This window comes from Microtus ochrogaster, chromosome 1 (genome assembly GCF_000317375.1).
Source record: "Microtus ochrogaster isolate Prairie Vole_2 chromosome 1, MicOch1.0, whole genome shotgun sequence".
Classification (NCBI taxonomy): Eukaryota; Metazoa; Chordata; class Mammalia; order Rodentia; family Cricetidae; genus Microtus; species Microtus ochrogaster.
In genome coordinates, this window is record NC_022009.1 from 14,022,364 (window position 1) to 14,045,465 (window position 23,102).

General features: G+C 44.5%; 1 protein-coding gene across 2 annotated transcripts in view; it reads left to right on the forward strand.

Moving 5' to 3' along the window:
- Syne2 (spectrin repeat containing nuclear envelope protein 2) overlaps nucleotides 1-23,102 on the forward strand; it is a 294,128-nt gene that overhangs the window by 204,526 nt on the left and 66,500 nt on the right. For both annotated transcript variants that reach the window (XM_026779484.1, XM_026779485.1), the window contains 14 exons: nucleotides 2,521-2,691; nucleotides 4,388-4,516; nucleotides 5,482-5,603; nucleotides 7,020-7,161; nucleotides 9,578-9,709; nucleotides 11,255-11,407; nucleotides 11,505-11,714; nucleotides 13,139-13,240; nucleotides 14,868-14,987; nucleotides 15,135-15,335; nucleotides 15,963-16,136; nucleotides 17,517-17,648; nucleotides 21,229-21,425; nucleotides 22,440-22,572. In XM_026779484.1, coding sequence (XP_026635285.1) covers nucleotides 2,521-2,691; nucleotides 4,388-4,516; nucleotides 5,482-5,603; nucleotides 7,020-7,161; nucleotides 9,578-9,709; nucleotides 11,255-11,407; nucleotides 11,505-11,714; nucleotides 13,139-13,240; nucleotides 14,868-14,987; nucleotides 15,135-15,335; nucleotides 15,963-16,136; nucleotides 17,517-17,648; nucleotides 21,229-21,425; nucleotides 22,440-22,572 — 2,118 coding nt within the window. The remainder of the gene's footprint in view (nucleotides 1-2,520; nucleotides 2,692-4,387; nucleotides 4,517-5,481; nucleotides 5,604-7,019; nucleotides 7,162-9,577; nucleotides 9,710-11,254; nucleotides 11,408-11,504; nucleotides 11,715-13,138; nucleotides 13,241-14,867; nucleotides 14,988-15,134; nucleotides 15,336-15,962; nucleotides 16,137-17,516; nucleotides 17,649-21,228; nucleotides 21,426-22,439; nucleotides 22,573-23,102) is intronic.

Consider the following 23,102-nt stretch of genomic DNA (forward strand, 5'->3'; position numbering starts at 1 on the left):
TAAAAATTTGGGTTTGGCAGTGGTGGCCTTTGAACCTTTTCAGCCAGTAGGTGGGTTGCTTGCTCGGCACACATGAAGTCCTGTGTTCAACCTGAGCACAGTATGAATCCGTGTGGCTTGTGGCACCTATGATCTCAGTAATCAGAACAGAAACAGGAAGGTCAGGAGTTCATGGTCATCTTTGGCTACATAGTGTATTTTTTGGCCAGCCTCGGATACTCCATCCCCTGTCTCAAAACAAATGCATAAAACAGGTGAATTCAAACAGCAATTTTGTTATTCTTTTGTTCACATTTGTAAAAGTTACAGACCTCCCTGGAGACTAGAAAATCTGATCCTCTGCTATCTGGTAGTTTTGTCTGATTGAATCAACAATTTGGAAGGTCACTTGGAAGAATATAAAATGTTCTTTTCCTTTGATTTAATAATGCCTCTAAAATAAAACAAATCAAAAGAAAAACCAAGGTCTCACCATGTAGTCCCGGCTGACCTAGGGCTGTTTTGCAGAGCAGGCTAACCTGGTCTCCCAGAGATCTGCCTGCCTCTGTCTCCCAAGGGCTGATTCAGAAAAATAAATATAAAAAAGAAGGAAGAAAAGTGGGGAGTAGATAAAAATAGAAAAATAACTTTATCATTTTTGTTGTTTTTATTGCACTATACATTTTTCTCAGCTCCCTTCTTCCCCTTTCCCCTTCTACCCTGTCCCATAACTCCCATGCTCCCAGGAGATCTTGTCTTAGGGAAAAAAAAAGAAAGAATATATTTGCTGGCCTCATAGTTCATGCCTTTGCTCTCACTACTCAGAGGCAAAGACAGGTGGATCTCTAAGCTCAAGGCCAACCTGGTCTACAAAGTGAATTCCAGGTCAACCAAGACTACTCAGTGAAACCCTATATCAAAAATAGGAAAGAAAGAAAAGATTGTGCCTCAAAAAATTTGGGCTGGAGAGGTGGTTCAGCAGTTAAGAGCACTAGCTGTTCTTCCAGGGAGCCTGGGTTTGATTCCCAGCACCCACATGGTGGCTCACAACCATCTGTAACTCTAGTCCCAAGGGATCCGATTCCCCCGTCTGGTCTTGGAGGGTGCTGCATAGTACACAGATCCACATGCAGGCAAAACACCCATACACATAAAAATAATAATAATACAATTTAAAAGAAATCTTCAAAGTGGTAACAGAATTACGACAGCATTAATTAGTCAACGGGAGATCTGGAAACAGCTTGAGTAAAGCAGAACAGCCGGAGGCTAAGCGAGTCACAGAATATCAGCTTACAGCTGTTGAAATGGTCGCTGGGGAGCATCAGCCATAAACACATCAAATATTTGCCTAATTCCTCTGCACGGGTAAACGAGCCAGCGTACAGTTGTGGTTGCCTTTGTGAACGGTCACCGTTGAGGCTCTGAAAACGCCACGGGGATACAGTCAGTAGCTTTCTGGAATAGAGGGCTGACAAGATACATTATTGGATAATCTGTTTGGAGGTAGAGTGTTTCTTGAAAAGAACATGGTCTTAGTCCCAGGTTGGGTTTTATGCCATTGGCCTTGGTGCTAGAATGTGGGGTGTGCGCAGAGCTGCTGACCCTGTGCCCAGCCAGTTGGCATGGTTGCATAGACGCCTGAACTTTGAGAGAGTGTAGAGTCTGTTGAGGAGGAATGCAAAGAGCCTGACTATTTGGAAATGCACTTTCTGAAGCCGATTTCTTTTTAGACTCGTGTAGATCAGTTGGTTGTATCAGTCACTAAGCATTTTAAGTTCCAAATTACTTCTGTGTTCTTTTGATCTTTTGGAGGTTCGATTGGCTTGAGGACGAGGAAGAAATAAGCAAGGGGAAGAACCTTCAAATAAGTGTGTGGAATTCTTTGAGTTCTCTGTTTGACACTTGGGCTACAACAGAAAAGATTAGAAAGATGGGGGAAACATTCAGGGTTTTCCTCTTAATCTCGTGCTTGTATAGTCTACATGATCTTAAGCCCAACGCACATGGATTAAGGCAAAAATACACTGAGTTAATTGACTGATTCCTCACAATAAATTTAGAAAGTAAATTCTGCCGTTTTCTCCATTCTAAAGATTACCTGAGGGTACACAGGTAGGGATCCTGGATGAACGTGGCTTCTGTGTGGCCAGACTATTGAGCATCCGTGTTGTTAGCCAGCAGGAAGCACTGGGCGTCATAATCCGTAGTGTTTTTAGGGGTGACTACAGGGTTGCTTAGTGCAACATCTTCCATCAGGGTTGATTTAGTCACACCCCTTCTTTTCAGCATAGAATCATGTCAAAATTTGTGTTTCTCCAAGGTTCCTTCCGTCTAGTTTCTGGGACTTCTTTTATATTCTGAGGCAAAGAAAGCAAATCTCACTCATTTTGGAGACTAATACTTGTTAGAGGCCGACATTATGGGTTGGCCGTGTGCTCAGCAGTAGGCAGCATGCTACGTATGCACAGGGCCCCTGGTTCAATCCCTACCCCACCCCCTGAAATCCACTGTGGATAATTCGGTGATGTTCTCTCTTAGGCAATGCTGACGGAGATTGAGCACAAGGTGGCTTCTCTGTTAGATACCTGCAAAGACCAGGGCCTGGGAGACTGCGGAGCCACTCAGCAAGAGGCCGAAGCCCTTTCCTGGAAACTCAAGACTGTGAAGTGCAACTTGGAAAAGGTCCAGATGATGCTTCAGGAGAACCAGGTAAGCATGGAGCCGCGTGGACATCCTAGAGCCTGCTGGCAGTCCTCTGGGTGGAGGCAGTGCAGAGACACCATCCACCTTAAAGAGTCACAGATGTTTTAAAAGGAGCGGAAGGAGAGGACGCACAGGCTTCTGGGATCGCACTTTCATTCCACTGTGCAGGTTTCCAGGCCTAGGTGCCTGTTGGTGGCTGCAGGTTGACTTGAGCAGATTCAACGAGGCTGAGGATTCTATTGATTTTGAGCTTTAATATAGAAAAATTTTTCATAAGGAAGAGCGTATTTAAAAGGAATTTTGGGGGCCAGCAATATGCCTTCGGGGGTAAAAGAGGTTGTTCTGCATCCCTGATGACCTGAGTTCAACACCCTGAATCTATGATAGAAGGAAAAAACCAACTTCCACAAGTTGTCACCCGCTTACCACAACACACACACACACACACACACACACACACACACACACACACACACACACACACACACAGAGAGAAAGAGAAAGAGAAAGAGAATAATAAATAGATTTAATTTTTCAATAAAATAAAATGAAGGAATTTTGTGACTCTAAATGAAGATGAAGCCATTGTAGAAAACATATAAATATATATAGATAAGATAAACATTTTATATCTGGACTTTGAATGTAACTCAGTTGTTAAAGTGCTTGCATGCATGAAGACCTGGGTTCAATCCCTGCTGCAGCGGTTAGTCCTGGCACAGGGTAGGTGGAAGCAGGAAGATCAGAAATTCAGGGTCATCCTTGGTAATATATCAAGTTAGAGAACACCGTGTCAAAAAAAATCAAAATAAATTGATGGTGCACACCTTTAATTCCAGCACTCAGGAGACAGGTGGATCTATCTCTGTGAGTTCAAGGCCATCCTGGTCCACATAATAAGTTCCAAGCCAACCAAAGCTACATAGTGAGACCCTGACTCCAAATAAATAAACCAACAAATAGATAAACTATCATAAAATAAAGATTTACTTCATAAAGACAAAATCTGTTTCCAGGGCACTTTTGTTACTCATTTAGAAATATATATTTATACTGCCCAGACTATCATATAGTTCAAGTGTCCTCATGACATCTAAAGCATCTTAGAAATGGATCTCACAGTAGAAGATTTGCATGAAAGCTTATGAGTGATTCCATTGGGGACTGAGATTCATAGGAATGAAGGTGGCCCTGGGTACATGAGCTATGTGGTTTCTCTGTCATGCCAAAGTTTTCGTCTTTTAAAAATATGTAGCTGGGAAATGGTGGTTCGTGCCTGTAATCCCAGCACTTGGGAGGCAGAGGCAGGCGGATCTCTGTGAGTTCGAGGCCAGCCTGGTCTACAAGAGCTAGCAAACCTGGTCTACAAAGTGAGTTCCAGGACAGCTAGGGATACTTATATAAGAGAACTTTAATTTATAAACATAATACTGCCCCTTTAGATTCTTTGGGGGTTTTTTTTGTTCATTTTGCTTTGTTCCTTAAAAAAGATAAATTTCCTGACTTTTGTAAATTCCTTAGGCAAATTAGATTGAGTGCGTAAGACAATTATCTCACTAAATGTAGTAGTCTCAGAAGTTGATATGAAATAAGCGCATTGAATTATAGTAAATAACAGTGCTGCTATTTACTCCGTGTTGGTAGCTCAGATCACTGCGTCTTTTAAAATCACATATATGTGGTTTGTGTGTTGGTTTTCCAGCATCCCACCACTGTGAAGCAACCGTCAGAGTCCCACACCGTCTTCCAGCCAGTCAGCTTTCCTGAGTTTGAATCCGTCATAACTGAAAGGCCACAGTTCAGCAAACAGAAGGACGTGCCCCAGACACAGGTAACTCCTGTTCTGTCAGTTGGAGGGAAGGGAATTAAACTTTCTGGTTGGTGTTTCTCTTTGGACTAAAGCCCGAGATACCATTGGAGGGCTGCATTATGACTGAAGTATGGGTGCTGGGGCCTGCAGGGTCTGCACAGTAAGCTATTCCACTGGGGATAGAACCTTGATCCTTCATTAGGTTACCCCCCCTTTTCCCTCCCCCCTTCCTCCCTTTTCCTCCCTCCCTCCCTCTTCCTCCCTCCCCTCCTCCTTCTCTCTCTCTCTCTCTCTCCCTCTCTCTCCCTCTCTTTCTCTGTGTCTCTGTCTCTGTCTCTCTCTCTCTCTGTCTCTCTCTCTGTCTCTCTCTCTCTGTCTCTGTCTCTCTCTCTCTCCTTCAAGACAGGGTTTCTCTGTGTAGCTTTGGAGCCTTTCGTGGCACTAGCTCTGTAGACCAGGCTGATCTTGAACTCACAGAGATCCACCTGCCTCTGCCTCTGCCTCCCAAGTGCTGGGATTAAAGGCGTGCACCACCACTGCCTGGCAGTTTGCATATTAAACCAAGTGACCACCGTCAGGGCAAGCTTAGCTCTTTATTGACTGCTCTGCTTTGATTGTTGTCTCAAAGCATGTTCACTGGTAATTTTTTTATGTGCGTCCAATATAGTTTAAATAACATTTGGCTGTTAAGTGATTATTTTATAGTTTTGTTTATTCACTGTCTCTTTGGGGTTTGTTGTTTGTTTGCAATGCTGGGTTTGAAACCCAGGACCTAGCACACGTGAGGCCAAAGCTCCCTCAGTGAGCCACAGACACAGCTCCTAACTGAGTTTTGAGGGCATAGATGGTAACAAGAATAAGCAAACACAAAAGAAAAGTGGTAATGACCTGAGGTGATATAAACTAGATGATTTCAACAGAAGACATTCAGGGTGCTAATTGAAAAACTAGATCAGTTAAACCATTTGAATTGTGTCCACTTACAGGTTCTGGCGTTAAAACCATTGGAACAGAAAGATTTAATTAAGTTCACAGAATTCAATGCCAAGAAAACATGGCTGCAGTATTGCCAACAGGATAAAGATGAAAATCAGGAATCAGCTCCGAGGTAAAGCATTTTTCAAATTCTCTAATTATTTTAATGTGTGTGGGTGTTTGGCCTGCCTCTATGTCTGTGCACCATTGCCTGTCAAGGCCAGAAGAGAGTGTTTGATGCCCTGGAAATGGAGTTACAGACAATTGTGAGCCAACATAGGTGCTGAGGATTGAACCTGGGTCCTCTGGAAGAGCAGCCAGTGCTCCTAACCACTGAACCATCTCTCCAGCGTGAGACAAAGCATTTCTAACTATGATGGGCATCAGTTAGATGTATTTTTGCATTTTTCTCTCTTTTATTTATGAGGTAAGGTTTGGTGTAACCCAATGTGGTCTCAAACTTGCACTATGGCTTTCTAATCCTGCCCCACCCCGAATACTGAGATTACAGGTATGCACTTCCACACCTGGCTTTGTGTGATGCTGGTGCTCAAACCCAGCACACCGTGTCTACTAGAGTCACTCTACCAGCTGAATGAGAGCCCCCGCCCTAGAAAAAGGAAATTTAGGGGCTGGAGAGATGGCTCAGAAGTTAAGAGCATTGCCTGCTCTTCCAAAGGTCCTGAGTTCAATTCCCAGTAACCACATGGTGGCTCACAACCATCTGTAATGGGGTCTGGTGCCCTCCTCTGGCCTGTGGGCATACACACAGACAGAATATTGTATACATAATAAATAAATAAATAAATATTTTTTTTAAAAAAAAGGAAATTTAGGTTCATTCACTCTATGTGCTTGAGCTTTTTGCCTTTGTGTATGTGTGTGTGCCGCTTGTGAGCCTGGTGCCCATAGGAGTCAGCAGAGGGCCTCAGATCCCCAGAAACTGAACTTAGGATGGTTGTGAGCTACCCTGGGAACTGAACCTGGGTCATCTGCAAGAGCAGCAAGTTGGTTAAGTTGGTCTTAACCAACTCTCCAGCCTCCCAGCTGTAGTGATAAGGAGCGGAGGGCTATGTTCCTGGCACCCGGCCACCCGCTAATGCCCCGAAATAATTACATGGAACACTGCTTGGCCCATTAGTTCCAGCCTCTTATTGGCTAGCTCTTACATATTGATCTAACCCATTTCTAATATTCTGTGTGGCACCACGAGCTGGCTTACCAGGAAAGATCTTAACCCGCATCTGTCTGGAGTGGGAGAATCATGGCAACTCCCTGAATCTGCTTCTTTCTCCCAGCATTCTGTTCTGTCTACTCCGCCTATCTAAATTCTACCCTATCAGAGGGCCAAGCAGTTTTCTTTATTAGTTAACCAATGAAAGCAATAGATAAGATACAAGACCCACCTCCATCACCCAGCCACTTTTGGATATTTAGTATTGGAAGAATTGTTTATTTTAAAATCTGACATGAAACATTGTGTAAAGGTAATCTGAGATTTATATGTGTGTCAATTCTTTTCACACTTTTTTTTTCTCCTCTTCACAAGCGGCGAGGTTCCTGACACTGGAAATGTGGCTCCAGGTTCAGCCTTGTCACCCCAGGGCCAAAGTGGTGACAAGTGGCTGTACCTTCACCATGAACTAACTTCAAGACCAAATCCCCCAGGACCTCAGCTGGTGGAGCCTCAGGTTTGTGTGCTTCTCTCTCGGGAACCCAAGGAGGGCTCATCTAGAAACCTGTGTTCTCTGCACGATGTGCCCGTTTGTTTTCAGAAGGCAGAGGAACCCTGTGGCTTCTTCCCCGGCCCGGCCCTCCCTTTCTGTTCCTGTAGCCCCTGCTCCCTGGTCATGGACCTCACTATGCTTCCTATTTTCTTCTCTGCCTACGCATTCATGTGCATGTTTCTGGAACAGAACAGTTAAGGAAGGACAGGTGATTGACTCACCGTGTAAGAAGGTCATCGTGAGGGGGACTGCACAGCCGCTGAAGCAGCTCCCTCTACAGTGGCCGGCTCACATGGCTTGTTCACATCTTGGTGGATCAGGAGAACAGGGACCAAAGCAGGGCCATGCTGTTACCCTCAAAGCCCATCCCCAGTGGCCCACATCCACCCGAAAGACCTCACATCTCAAAGGTCACCTTCCACAGCACTGCCAGCAGCCCACAAGGGACACTCCAGATTTAAGCTGTAATGCTCTGTGTTCACCATTAGAAGGTCAGAGAAGAAAAATCCGTGTCTGCTTGGTTCACATTTGAGTGCCTAGCATAGCACCTATGGCAATCTGGCGTTTTAGTTACTATCTGTTGAATGAATAGCGTGTACTAAGTTTTACGAAACACCTATAGAATGGTGTGTACATGCTATTCATGCATCAGAAGATTCTGTAGAACCTATCACATGCCAGCCTGTGCCAATGGCACATTTTGTTTATGTTGAGTTCTCCCCAAACCAGGAACAAGTGAAAGTGGCCTGGCTTGGCTGCTCCCAGCCACTAGGTTTGGTTTTGTTTTTATAATTTATTTAACTTTGTTTCATGTGCATTGGTGTGAAGGTGTCAGATCCCCTAGAATTGGAGTTACAGACAGTTGTGAGCTGCCATGTTGGGCTGAGAACGGAACCCATGTCCTCTGGAAGAGCAGTCGATGCTCTTAACCACTGAGCCATCTCTCCAGCTACCAGGTTTTACCTAACCAGCTATGCACTTACTTGGCCTGGCAAAGGTCCTCAGTGAGTTCTAATTTCCAGTCTAATAGGAATGTATTACATGCTCAGAACCTTATTTGACCATTTGGAGTTGAATTAGCCTCCTAGGTAGGGTTTTGTCTGAATTTCTCCTTACTAATCACACTTAAAACATATGTATATAAGTGTCTTTTAAAGTCCTATTTTCCCTGGAGAGTCTTCTACCACCACAACCTGTTTTTTGTTTGTTTGTTTGTTTTGTTGTGTTTCATTTCATTTTTAAGTTTGTCAGCAAGTTGAGACTTTCATGCATGCATGCAATGGATTCTGACCGTATTTACCCATACTTCTCTGATATACACCCCTACTCCCTTCTTTTATGCCATGTTCTTTTATAGCCCATGGACTGTAATTTGTGATGCCCATGTACTTATCAGTATAGGACCATCCAACAGAGCACGAACCCTCATGGACTTCACCCCATCCACTCTGGCACGCCATTGATGTTATAAAATATTTTATTCAATTTGAGAAATGTGCTCAGACTCACTCCTCCTCCTGAACATGGTTCAGTTCTAACGCTGACTTGCCCTTTCAATAACAAGTCAGATGTGGATCTATCCCTAGTTGTGACTGACTTTTAGGGGTTTTCGGGGGGGGGGGTAGCAGGGGTTTGAGACAGGGTCTCTCTGTGTTGTCCTGGTGCTCACTCTGTAGACAGAGCTGACTTTGAACTCAGAGATCCACCCGCCTCTACCTTCGGAATATTGGAACTAAAGGTGCTCACCACCTCCGCCCGGCTTTTTCCTAATTGTGATTTGTATCTCATTCTAAGAGCTGGCTATACAAGGAGCCAACTAGTAAACAAACTAGTACATAATAAATAGACTAGTTAAAAAACTGGCTAAGTAGCCAGGCAGTAGTGGCTCACACCTTTAGTCCCAGCTTTCCAGAGGCGGATCTCCAAGTTCAAGGCCAGCCTGGTCTACAGGTTGAGTTCCAAGACAGCCAAAGCTACACGGAGAAACCCTGCCTTGAAATAATGAGGGGAGGAGGGACTGGCTAAGTTTGTGGTTTGAACAGCCTATTAAGTTGAAAGATTAAATTGAGAATGCAGCTCAGTGGTTGAGCACTTGCCTAGCATATAGAAGACCCTGGGTTCTGTCCCTAGAACTGCCAAAAATATTAAATAAACACATACATCTATAAATTTCTGGCTTTATTAATTCCTCTAATTATGCTTTCTCCCTCATATTAGTAGCTAAACGGATCCTCGTTTTTTCCTATAGTGACAGGATACAGAAGCTTGCTTGAGGAGGGGGTACCCAGGAGGCCTGTGTGCTGAGGCATTCTCATCGCGTTTACATTAGCTCCAGCGGCGGCTCAGGCTATAACTAATTAGGTTTCTCTCTTCCGGACAGGTGGCCACAAATTCGAGCACGCTGCCCAGTGTGAGTGTGTATAGCTTCAGATGCCCTACGGCCGACGAACTGCACACTTACACCACCCAGCTGGAAGATCTCCGCCTAGAAGCAAACCGCCTTCAGACCCAGGTAGAAATTACACACTGTGAATTTTTCTCATGGCAGTAACATTTTGCAGAAAGAAAGACAGGAGGTCATCATCACACATCTCCTTCCCTGTGCAGTTAATAGAGTCAGAACGGAATGAGTCTTGGGATTAGAAATGGAATTTTTCTTGCTTGCCGACTTGGGTGGTTTGTGTCGTGCTGGGAGTTGAATCAAGGACTTCCCTTGCTCCAGGCAAATGCCGTCTCACTGAGCTCCGTGCCCAGCCCTCTGCCAGCTCTGGTGAATTTTGCAGTGGCTACCCAAGGCAATATGCAAAGACTTCTGAATGTGAGCCCAGGATCAACAAGGGGTGTGTTAAAGGGGGTGGTGATTGCTTAGTGAGGTCTCCAGAGTGCCCTGGGATGGGAAGGATGGAGAAGGAGCAGGCAAGGTTTCCAACCTTGTGTGAGCTTACTCTGACAGGTGTGCAGGGTATCCTCAGCTAAGACAGCAAGGAAACGAAGCACACATGAGGGTGAATGGCAGCAGGCTGGTTTGGTGGCCTAATGACTTAGGGGCTGTGGCTTACTCCCCAGAGGTCATTAATCAGGAACTCAAGGCAAAGAAAAAGTTGGTTCCAATAACTTGAGCTAAAATGGGGCTCTGGCTCTCCAGCTTACCAGCATATGGAGGCTCAGCCCCGGGGCCCCTTGGAAATACCCCCTCTAAGTGGCCTCAGTTTTCAGCCAGCCCATAGCTGACACCCCTGAGTCCTCCTTACACCACCATCTCTATCTTTAAGAGCTCTCTTCCTAACTAACCCCTCGGACGTCCCCCTTATAAGTATCCTTCTCTTCGCCATGCCTAATTAACCGCTGTCCCTCCAGGAAAGTGAGGAAGAGCAGCAGGCGAGGTAGCTGATGCCTGCTATGCCGGGAGACAGAAGCAAGAGGTTTGCGAGTTTGAGTTCAGGCTGAGCTGATCACAGCTTGCACATAGCAAGGCCCTGCCTCAAACATGTGGAGGCAGGGAGCGGCAGGAGGAGGTTTGCAGCTTCACCTGGATGCCCCTCGCCTAGTGGTCCATCTTTTAATTCCACTCAGTACTTGGTTGCCTCATATTCTCAAGCTTGTTTTTCTTAGTGTCAAGGGAAGAAAAGAAATCTTCGTTTTATTTATTTATTGTACAGTATAATTCACAGAGTAGGTAGATTAGTTTATGGGTTAATAAAACACTAATTAATTGGTCATGTAGCAAGCATTAGTTGAAACAGTTTATCACAAGTTTTTCTGAACGTAAGCCTGAAGAGATGAGTCAGTGATTGAGACTACTGGTCTTTCAGAGAACTGGCATTTGGTTCTCAGCCACCATTATCAGGTGACTTACAACCTCTTGTAACTGCTTTCATGGGCACCTACATCCCCATGCAAACACCCTCACACAAACACACACATGCACAGAATTTTAATATCCAAGAATAAGTCCTCCTTAAAAGCATAGTATAAATTGCATATGCTAATGGAAATGTGGAAAACACATGTTCAGGAAGACAAGGAATCTTAACAGTTTTTTTTTTTCGTGATTTAGGAAAGAATGACAGAAGAAACATACATCAATTTGGATAAAAGATTGTTTGAACTCTTTCTGAGCCTCAGTCGCTGCCTGGGCAGTGTGGAGGAGCTGCTACAGAGACCTGAGCTGCTCAGGGAGGAGGCGGCCGCCCAGCAGGCGCTCTTTGAGGTATTGTATTCCTAACGCACCTGTGTCTGTCTTTCTGCGTAGCGGCTGTACTTCAGGCCAGAGCTCACTGCCTGTCTTTTTCCCCTCCATCTTGCAGAAACTGGCTCTGGAGCTGAAGAAGCTTTATTTAGCTCTGGGCGACAAGAAGGATGCTCTTCTGAAAGCTGTGACGTGGCACGGCAGGGACACCACGCTGCTACCTGAATGTTTCGATGCTCTGAAAGTCAGTCTGGAGCGTGCCCAGGAAAAAGCTGCCCGGAGGAGCTCATCCCTGAAGGCTGGCCTTGACCACAGCTGCAGCTATCAGGTGTGACTCTGAGCCCATGGCTGACTCTGGGGAGCCCAGACCCTCAGTGGCCATCAGTTCTTATAGGAAGTGCTGAGGGAGATGACGCCTTTGCTCTTGGTGGGAGACTACTTGAAAATGAGGCCCCCTTCCAAAGGTGTGGGTGTCAAGATGATCGAGCATGATGTTTCTTTTCTTGTATTACATTTGCTTCTTAGAGATTGTCATGGAGAGTGGTTTTATTTAACTTTCTAGGCCAGAAGGATAGGAGGTTACTATTTTTGATGATTCCATGAAAGTCCAGGGCTTCGATAGATTGTTAAGGGAGGGTCTGGAGGCAGGCGAGCTGGGAAACTGCTACAGCTGCACAATGAAAAACAAATAAAACAACACCACTTAATGAAGGAATCTGGCCCATAAAAAGCAAACCTAAGGGCTTGGGGAGATGGCTTCATGGATTAGAGAGCTTGCTATAAAAACAAGAGGACCTAGGTTCAAATCCCCAATAGCCATGTAAAAGCCAGGCATGGCCATACATGCCTGTAATCTCAGTACAGGAGGCAGAGAGTGGTGGATCCTGGGAACTGGGTGGCCAGCCTAGACAGCAGTGAGCTTCTGGTTCAGGGGGAGACCCTGTGTTGATGGTGATGACGAAGATAATGACAATGATGATGATGTCGTTGATGATACTGATGGCTATAATGATGATGTGAAGAATGACAGAAGAAAATACCTTCTTGGCCTCTGCATGCACACTGGTGCACATATACCACACGCACACATACAAAACCCAGCAAGACAAACCAACCAACTCTGAATCTAGGAAGCTTCTAGAATCAAGTAAAACAGACGTAAGGCGGGGGGCGGGGAGAACATGCCAGCACCAGGTGTTGGGTGCAATCAGCCAAACTTAGGACAAATGGATTATGTTTTCTTACATATATGAATCCAAGAAACAAAAAAGAATAGGGGAGCCAGCCAACTGAAAGAGATGCTGTCCTGGCTTACATTCTGCTTCTATGATAAACACCACAGACTCTCTTGTGACACAAAGACCTTAATGGTATTCCAATTGAACACCAAAAGGAAAATTACAGAAGTCTGCACCCCGTCTGGATCATTAATCATTTGAAGGAATTAGTATTGATCCTGGGGCGGGGGAGATCGTACTGTTTTTAGCAAGAGGGGGTGTTACCCTTTAATCAACATTGGGAGTACTGATGAAATGGCTTGATGTCTGCTATGTGCTTCAAGATAATCCGAAGGGAAGGGAAGTTAGGGCTAGCTGAGTGAGATCCAGGGCAGGCTGAGCTCAGAGATGGAATGTGTGGGTGACTCTTTCTATTCATGTTGAAATTTTTCAGAAAAATTTCAATTTAATAAAAAGGGGAGGAAGGTCTAAATGAGATTTCTCCATTTCCTATGTGTACCTTTTTCATATGCAGAATGAAATAAAGCGATTATACAATCAACTCATTAAGAAGAAAATGGCTTTACAGCAGTCTTTGAACGCGATCAGTGGACAGAGTATTGGCGAACAGCTTCAGGTAATCAATCAAAACAGTTCAAATGAAGCTGACCTCAGACCAGGGAGTCTTGGGCATCAGCTGCTTGTCCAAAGCATACCCCTTGGCAAGTATTGTAAAGATTAAGCGGTCATTCAGATGAGAACAATTTATGTTGACCTTCGAGTGCAAGGCTCTTGTAGTACTCCATGAAGCATAATATTTTAAAGTAATAGTTCATTTTCCCCTGTCAATGGGAAAAAGTTAAGACTGTCTACAGTTGTCAAAGGTGTTGGTAAAGAGGCCCTTACCTCGTCCACTGGAACCCTGATTAGTCCGGCTTCGAGGGGCCAGTTGACTTATATAAGGGTTTTAAGGATAAATGCTCTTCCATTCAGCAACAGCGTCCCTTCATTTACTGAGCTAATATTGAAAACCCACCATGTTCCATTGCTTCTCTAAGATCTGGATGTGTGTTCTCCCTGAAGAGGTCAACTAAGGCTGGGGATGTGACTCTATTGGTAGAATCATTTGGCTATCGTGCATGAAGCCCAGGAGTTGATCCCCAGTACTGAATAAACCAAACATGATGATTACCTGTAATTCCATCCCTGGGGAGGTGGAAGCAAGAGGACCAGAAGTTCAAGTCATCCTCAGCTATATAGAGAGTTTAAAGCCAGCCTGGGCTTCCTGAGACTAGACAGACAGACAGACAGACTAAAAGAATAGTTGCGTAAAGATAGATCTAGCAGAACTGTTTGAGGATGAACCTGGCCTGAACACAGTGCTTGCTATAACACCTGTGCATCTCCCGAAGCCCATTGGATTAAACAGTTGCCTATGACTAAAGCAGCGAGCACCTTAGGATGGGGTGGCATACCATGTCCCTGCTGAGAAGGACCCGGAGAGCTGGGGGTATAGCTTGTGGTAGAACACTTGCCAAGCATGTACAGGCTCTTGGGTTTAATCTCCAGCAACATGGAAAGGGATGATTGGATGTTGTTCTGTTGTTTTTTTAGTTTTCATTTTGAATTTTTGGGGATGGTCTCACTCTTCTACCTGGCTGGTCTTATATTTAGCAAACTCTCCTTCCTTAGTCTCCCGAGTATGAATCACCGTAACCTTGCTAATATTGATGATGATGATGATGATGATGATGATGATGATGATGATGATGATGATGATGATGGTGATGGTGATGGTGATGATGATGGTCTGGAACTTACTGTTTAGACCAGGCTAGCCTTGACTTCCTAGAGTTCCATTTGTCTAAGCCTCCCAAATGCTGGGTGTAAAGGTGTGCACTACCACCCCTGGCCCAAGCTAGTTTTTTGGAAGGTAACTGTGTAGTCGTTTAAGAGGTGTTGAAGAGCTGATGAGCGTTCAGAACACTGAGGTGCAGAGACCATGAATCTCGCACTATGCACATATGCCTCTTTTGCTATGTGCGTAGAATGTGTTTGGGAACAAATTCAACCCTGGCACTTCTAGGGAGACTGACAAGAAGAGCTGCATGTTGGTGGAACGGGGCGTCAGGACAGGCCTTTCATTTTCCCCTTGGTTTGTTTCTTTGCTCCCAGGGCACTTCCATGTGTGCTTCTGTTTTGATGGCTCCATGTGCTTCCTGATTTAACGATGGTATTTCTCTCCTATCTGATTTCTCACTTAGAAGGCAGATGTGCATACAGCAGAGCTGCAGAACTCAGAGAGACAAGTCGCCAAACTAAGGAACGAAGGGGAAAGGCTCTGTTTCCCTCATGTTTTACTCCAGGATGTTTACAAGTTGGAGGTGTGTATGGGCAGAAAGCATTCATTCAGCACCGAGGGTGGGAGGGACAAGGCTTGGGTCTTCACCAGGATTTTCAATGTGTTCTTTGTCTGATTTATGCTCTTGGCTGGTTGAAATGCTTGTATACATCTGCTTTCTCTGTTTCAGGATATTCTTGACAGTATGTGGGGAATCCTGAGAGCCAAATACCTAGAACTCAGCAGTCCGTTCCTCTCCCAGAGCCAGCAGGATGCCTTGCTGCAAGGCATGGTGGAGCTCATCAGTATTGGAAAAGAAAAGCTTGCAAGTAGCCCCTTGCAACACGCCAAGAGTAAAGTTGCTTTGCAGGCTCAATTACAAGATCACAAGGTAAGAACCTTTTTGGTGACCTTAACCTCCAGTTGTTCCCAAGTGTGCAGAGGAAATAATTATCCATCATCCTCTTTGATGAAGACATAGCATTCTGCTCACAAGCTCCTTCAGAAGCTTCTCACCTACGTGGAGCTTTTCACTGATTGAGAAGGCAGATAGTTTATCAGTCTTTAGAGACTCGGGGATTGGACCACTTTAGTTCCTTTCATGTGCCTATGTGTTTGATTCTATGTATGACTGTGTATATATGTTCACTATACATATGATTCATTCTATGACCTCCTGAGGCTGGGGATTTTTTTTAAAAAAAATTAAGCCAAGCTTAGTGGCACAGGCCATAACACCATCTGCTTTGGGAAACTGAGGCAGGAGAAGCACAAATCTAAGGCCTATCTATACAGTTTAGTGAGACCTCCCTGAAAATAAACAGTAAAAGAGAACTGTGGGTACCCAGTCCTATCTCAGTCATAGAGCCCTTGGCTAGTGTGAGTGAGGCCTTGGGGTCACCGCCCAGTACAGGAGGGAGGCAGGTCAAAGGAACTGGGGTAAACAAATTAAAGTAGCTTGGCTTTTATAATTTTCCCAATTTGACAATAAATATTAGAAACCTTTCCCATATTTCAGGGATTTTTCCAGAAGCTCGTCGCTGACATGTTGTTGATTCAAACTTATTCGGCCAAAATGTCTCCACCATCGTTGCAAAAGGGCGAGAGATTTGAGGCAGAACAAGAGGCCGAAGTGAGAGCTCTGGGGGAAGAGGCCTGCCTGCGAGGCTCCCAGCTTCAGAGTGTGCTGCAGGTATGTCACATGACCTCTGAGCTGGGCTTCCTGGGTTCCGCCCACTGCAGGCACAAGGCGAGCTGCAGCTCTTGGAGGTGCAACAGAAAGGAAGGCAGAGCTGGGCCTCGCTGTGTCTCCTCCCCACTTTGTGCGAGGTCTGCTGGGGCTTGTCATACTGAGAATGGGTAGCATGGAGGCCTGTGACAGCCATGGACGGGATGAAACAGTCCACGGTTCACAGCCTAAGCTCCTTTTAAGAGCTAGTGGGCATGCATGTCCTGTCGGGAAAATGCATCTGTGCTAATTCAGCCTCAGTTCAAACAAAAGTCAACCACATATATAGAGTCCTTTTCAGCTTGAAGCTTTCCCCTTAACTCACAAAACCACCCATAAAGGAAGATTTAAAAGGAAATACCCAACTTTATCATGTTATAAACACAGTATTATTTCCTGGTGACAGTATTTATTTTCTAGTTATGTTGTCCAATTGATTTTAAAGTAATGGTGGTTTTAAAAGCTTTCCTGGACCGAGTGAGTGCTCTACAAGACAAGTGGCTGATCTTTGAGTAGAAAGGAGAATTGCTAAGGTTGTTTTTCTAAGAGACGATGCTTAATGTCAATAACTCAGTTCTTTAGCTGCTCAGGAAGCCCTGCCAGCGGGCTACCATGGAAATACGGGGAGGTAGGATGATGCGTTCTGAGCACCACTGAGCTAGGACAAGGCAGCACTACGGGTAAAGAAATAGTCATGGGGGTGGAGGAGGCAAGGGCCCTCCCCCTACTGCTACCGCCCATGAGCTCAGGCAGGGGTCAGGTAATTCAGTAAAACAATTGTTCACTAGAATTGGGGACTGCATCAGAGAGGCAAGAATAACCTGATGGAGGCTTCCTCTGTTAAATTTAAAAAAAAAAAAAAAAAAAGGCATTTCACAATTAGGTCTTTGCCTCTCCCAGGAAGAACAAGGCTGCCTTACATTGTGGGGCCTTCACAGTGGCATTCAGGATAGATAACACCTCCACTTGCTGTGTGTTTCTTTTAATCCCATTGCCCGGCTTCCCAAGGTTAGCATAAAGCTCTAGTGAAGGCAGGAGGCATGCCTTGGTGGTACAACCCTTACCCACTTACGGGACCCTGGGTTTGATCCAGCATTACAAGCAAATAAACGTATTAATAAAATACATTAGTATATACAAATACCCGTGGGATTATCTTTTCCTTTTCAAAAACAGTGGGATTGTGTCCCGCTGTTGACAGAGTTTTTCCTGATACCATGTCACCTCTCAGGTGCACCCGGAGTCCACATAGGGCCCATGTTTCCGTTTCTTCTGGTCTCAGTGTTTGTTTTTGGCTTAACGATTGTCATTCCCTGGAACTGACTCCTGGTGTCTGTTGTCCAGAAATGGGAAGAATTTGATGACAACTACGCATCTCTTGAGAAGGACCTGGAAGTTCTTGTGTCTTCGTTGCCCTCTGTGAGTCTGGTGGAAGAGACGGAAGAAAGATTGCTGGAAAGGATCTCATTGTATCAGGTAGCGTGTTTCCTAGTTTACGACAGAACCAGTCTACGGTGCTTTTTGTGCCAGCAAGGCCGTTGGGTTTCGATGCTGAATGGTTGACTTGAAACATTTTTATCATACCACCCACTAATAGATGCATCCAGAAGGATGAGGAATCTTCAGCATGAGCATGAATCTAGATTGGGGTGAAGTCTTTGGCTTGGATCCTGGCTCTATCCATTACCCATGTGTGACCTTGTCTCTAAGACCTAGCTTCTTTTCATTATTATTATTCTTTGAAAATTTTATAGGTGTATACAGTTCGTCTTAATAATTTCCACCTCCTATTCCCTCCTTCCAACTCTCCCCAATTCCTATTATTTCTCCCTTTCAATTTCTTTGATTTGCTTTTTAAATAACACTGAGACTAATTAGTCCATGTGGATATGGGGTCCTCTTGCCAGTGACCAACACCCTAAGAAACAAACCCCGCCCCCAGCAGCCACTAACTGGCCAATAGCTCCATGGTCGGGGCAGGACCTTGGAAGCCCCTCCAAGCTCCATGCTGAAAAAAATACTTCAGATTTTATTTTTGTTGGTTTTTTTTTTTGTGTGTGTGTGTTTGCATTTGCATGTGCGTGCAATGCTTGCGGGCTCCAAAAGAGAACATCATATCTCCTAGATCTGAATTTACAGGCAGTTGTAATCTCTTCCATATGGATACCAGGGACTGAGCTCTGATACGGTGTAAAAGCAGGACCCGCTCTTCTGCACTGGGCCATCTCTCCAGCCCCATGCCATAACTTTTAACTGGCTGGATTTTGAGCAGGTTTTATGCAGGTCATCACAGTGGCTGTGAGTTCATGTGTGCAGCGGTCCCAGAGGACAGCATGTCATAGACCTCGTCCTCCTCCTCCATTCTTTTACGCTCTTCCTGCGCCTACTCCCCGGTGTTCTCTGAGCCTTGGGGTGGGAGTAGCAGTCTCCCATCTATGGCTGAATACTCAGAGTCACTGTTCGTTATTTATTAGTGTAGAAATAAGATGAGAATAGAAAGGGTTTTATAAAGCTGAGCTTCTAAATATACTTACAGTATAATTCTGACTGGACATAGCCTAGGACACACATGAGCTCTGTTACCTGCCTCCAGTATTATAGAAATTCTTCGGCCTAGGTCTGTTGACACACACATCTGTAATCCCAGCATTCCGGAGGTTGAAACAAGAGGATTGTGACTTTGAAGACTGCCTGGGATACGCAGTGAGATCTCACATAGGGGTGGTATGAGAGAATGACATTTTCCTGGGGTTGGGACACCGTATTTGTACTTGATATAGATCCACAGTCAGATACATCTGGATCTTTTGGGGTGAAGTAGAACATAAGGGAATCTGATGTCCTCTTCTGGCCTCTGAAATGACCAGGGATATACATGGTGCACATCCATACATACAAAGCATTCATAAATGTAAAGTAAAATTTATAATTAAAAATGTGTGTGCCACCATGCCTGACAGACCCTTGCTTTTGACCCTGGGACTGGCCGTTTCAGTTAGACTGGATGACCAGTGAGCCTCAGCTGACCATCTTCCTTTTCCTGCGACTCCAGTGCTGGGGTTACGGATGCATTCGCCCACACCTACTTTTATATGGGTGCTGGGGGTTCTCATGTATGCATGACAAACGAGTTTCCTACCCAATCCCTGAAAGCTATTTTCAAAGAAACAATTGTTCTAAGCCTTCAGAACAAATTTTTTGTTTGTTGCTTGAGACAGGGTTTCTCTGTGTAACAGTCCTGGCTGTCCTGGAACTTGCTTTGTAGACCAAGCTGGCCTTGAACTCACTGATAACCATCTGACTCTGACTCACAAGTGCTGGGATTAAAGGAGTGCACCACCACTACCCAGCCTGAACAAATTCTTCATCCTAAAATATATCCCTCAAATTGCACCTCACTGTGGACTTCTCTGGGCCATTCATGGTCTCTTGGAGTCACAGAGGTCCGGGTGTCCACCCAACGTGGTTGTTTGGTGGAGTCTGGGCCATAGAATGAAGACCATAGTTGTGCAGCCCCTGAACAGGGACAAATCTGTCTTCAGAAGCTGTGTGGAGCTCCATCTGGCCAGCATGCCTTTTCTCTCTAGAATAAAGGCGTCAAAGCCCTCAGAGGGCTCTAGGGATATAGCTCAGTTAGTCGAGTTCATTGCCTGCCATTCATGAAGCCTGCCCAGGGTTTGATGTCTAGGCATAGTAGTGCATGCTGAGTAATCCTAGCACTTGGTGTGGAGACAGGAGGATCATTACATTCAAGGCCAACCTTATCTCCCTTCTCTGAAGGAACGGGTGCTACGTGTTAACTTATGATGCTATAAATGTGCTGTGTATACAGCAATTATAAACAGCAATAAGGAGCATCTCAGAGATTCTGTGATGGCCAAGTAACTAGTACTTAAGGCTTAGAAAATGACAGCGCATTTTGTAATTGATTTTGAACATTTTATCCTTGCCTATAGCCAGGAAAGGGATAGAAGAGAAAGAGAAATTAAAAAAAGAAAAAGTGACCATTTTTTGATAGGAAAATAGCCAAAGTTCTATTTTGGTAATAATTTTCTTTTAAAGATTAACCAGCCACCAGGTACTTGGCATTAGCTGAACCAAGCTGTGGAGATAATTGCTGTTAGACAGAGTTCTCTTCAGGGGGGTCATTGTATTTGCAGTTTTGAAAGATTTTATTTTACGTGCGTGTGAAGTTGGCTTAATAATGTGCTGTTTTAATTTATTGGAAAGTTCTTTTCTCCCTCTTAGTCCTCATATCAAAAGCATCTGCAAATGGGTTCTCCCCCTGGTCTGCGTGTCTGGTGAATAATAGATAATTATCTTCATGTTTATCCCCCTCCCGGCTAAGTTTCCATCTGTGAGACTCCGCAGCAGGGAGTGTGGACTAACATGGGAGGGATGGAGAATCGCGGTCCCTTAAGAGGGCCATGCACACCAGGATCTAGACCCTGAGTTTGTACATCTCATGATGTTCACAGAGACACTGGCAATCCTGATTTCTAGATTTTATGTAATTTTTGTCTAAAATTTCCTGATTTTCAAGATAATCTTTGTGTCAGCTGAAGGCTCAGTGGTTAAGAGCACTAGCTGCTGATGACCTGGGTTTGATTCCCAGCACTTATAGCAGCTCACAATCAGTTGTAACTCACGTTCCAGGGCACCCAGTGCCTTCTTCTGGCACCAGGCATATGTATGTGGCACAGATATGCATGCAGGCAAAGAACCCATACACATAAAATGATAATAATATTATTAAAGAATTTAAAAAGTTAGAAAAATAATCTACATTATGAATCCAAGCCCGTGTGAAACCTGGAGTGGTTGATTGTGCCGATGGTCCCACTACTGAGGAGGCTGAGCCAGAAAGATCCCTTAGTCCAGATGTTTGGAGCCAGCCTGTAATCTCAGTGTTTGGAAGGCTTATAAGCTTGGGCTACATGGTGAGTTTTCAGGTTTGCTTGGGCTATATAATAAGACCCCGTGTTACTAAAGAGAAAGAGAGAGGTTAGATCAGCAGATTTTACTTAAGATTAATTCATTCTGTGACTTTTTTTAGCAAATAAAAAGAAACATTGATGGAAAGCACTTGCGGCTCTGCCAGACCTTGAACGAAGGCAAACAGCTGGCGGCATCTGTGAGCTGTCCTGAGCTGGAGGGCCAGATCACCAAGCTAGAAGAGAAGTGGTTGTCCCTCAACAAGAAGATTGACCACGAGCTCCACAGACTACAAACCCTGCTTAAGCATCTCCTCAGGTATGCTGCCTTAGAGATCGGTTGGCCTCGTGTTCTGCTGTAGAGAAAGACTCTAGGAAGACGCTGTAGTCAGCTCAAGGTTGTATGAGGTCCACCACCTTGTACCGTGTGAGAAACCCTGTCTTGCAAAACAGAAAAATAAATAAAATAAAAGTTTAAAACCATTTAATAATTTTAGCTCATAGAGTGCTTTGAGTCTTTTGACTTCTTCGGAGGCCATGTTGTGTTCGCTTGGAGTTACCTTGAACTATCAGAGGATGATTGAAGGCGTAAGTCACAAACAATGCCACAGCAGTTTGGAATTATGATTAATAGGGTGGTATTTATTTAAAGGGGAAAAAACTTACAGATCACCGTCAGCCCTCTGCGCAACCAGGAAGGGAGCCTAGTCGCCGGCGGAGCAGGAAGTGAAGAGAGAAAGAGAAGGAAGTGGCCACTTTTTTAAAGGGAGAGAGACCACGCCCCAATGGGCTGGTATCTCAGCGGCTATAGGCTGGAGGAGCAGAAGGACCTCCCACAACAGATGATGGAGGGAATAGAAAACATTTAAGCCTCAAACTCATCCCTGCCTCCCAGAGGCTCTAAGCTAATAAACAAGCTGAGAAGCTGCAAGGAAGATGGTGCTCTGTTGCCTGTTTCCATCATATGAGATAATGCAATAATTATTACAGCACGCAGCCAACAGCAGTGTGTTGTTGAGCACCATCGGCAAATGCTAGTTTTATTTTCACAGTAAACAAGGAACTGGAGAACACTGGCCAAGCTGATCTCTGTCATGGTGAATGGATAGACTTTTTCCTTCTTGATTATCCCTAATGGAGAGAGTTCTAGAAAATGCTAAGACCATAGGCATGGGGCATGGTATAAAACATGATAGAATACTCATAAATGTCATGATTTTTTAGTAATAGTGCGAATGGTGGAAATTAACAATAAAGATAAGAACTATACACACCGGTGCCTGTCGTCCCCAGAGTGAGTTTCTAATTTCCATTCTCTCTTTGCCCCCGATAGTTACAGCAGGGATTCGGATGAGCTGACCAGATGGCTGGAATCTTCTCAGCAAACATTGAATTACTGGAAAGAACAGTCCCTCAACGTGTCTCAGGACCTGGATACGATCAGAAGCAACATCGACAGGTTTTTTGTAAGTTGCTTACACTACTGGTCAAAAATAAGTACCAAGAATAAAAATATAGAGGCTGCTGTGATGATCTCTGCTCCCGTTTGTGGGTAAGAGGTCAGGCATGCAAGCAAGATGTGTTCCTAGAGCTATCTGCTACTGTTTAATGGACTAGAGTATTTATGTAAATGTAAAGCTTGCTCAAACCTGGCATATCTTATTAATAATAAAAAATAGCCAATCCTCAAACTACCTTCCTCTAGGATAATTTCATGGAGTTAACATGTGTGTGATTTTAAGTTTCTGTGAGAATTCTCTGTTCATGCTTCAGGTTTTATTATTTTGACCAAGGGAAGTTTTCTTTCATAACAAAATGAACTTACAGATCAAAGATGTAGCTCAGTGATGGAACACTCACCTAACAAGTGTGCAGGCACTGAGGTTCAACCTCCTAATAGAGAAAATTATGCATAGGATCTATATTAATTTGTTAGTACATGTGAAATATTTTCCCTTGGTCTTTACTCTCTTTTGTTTTATAGCTATGGCTACTT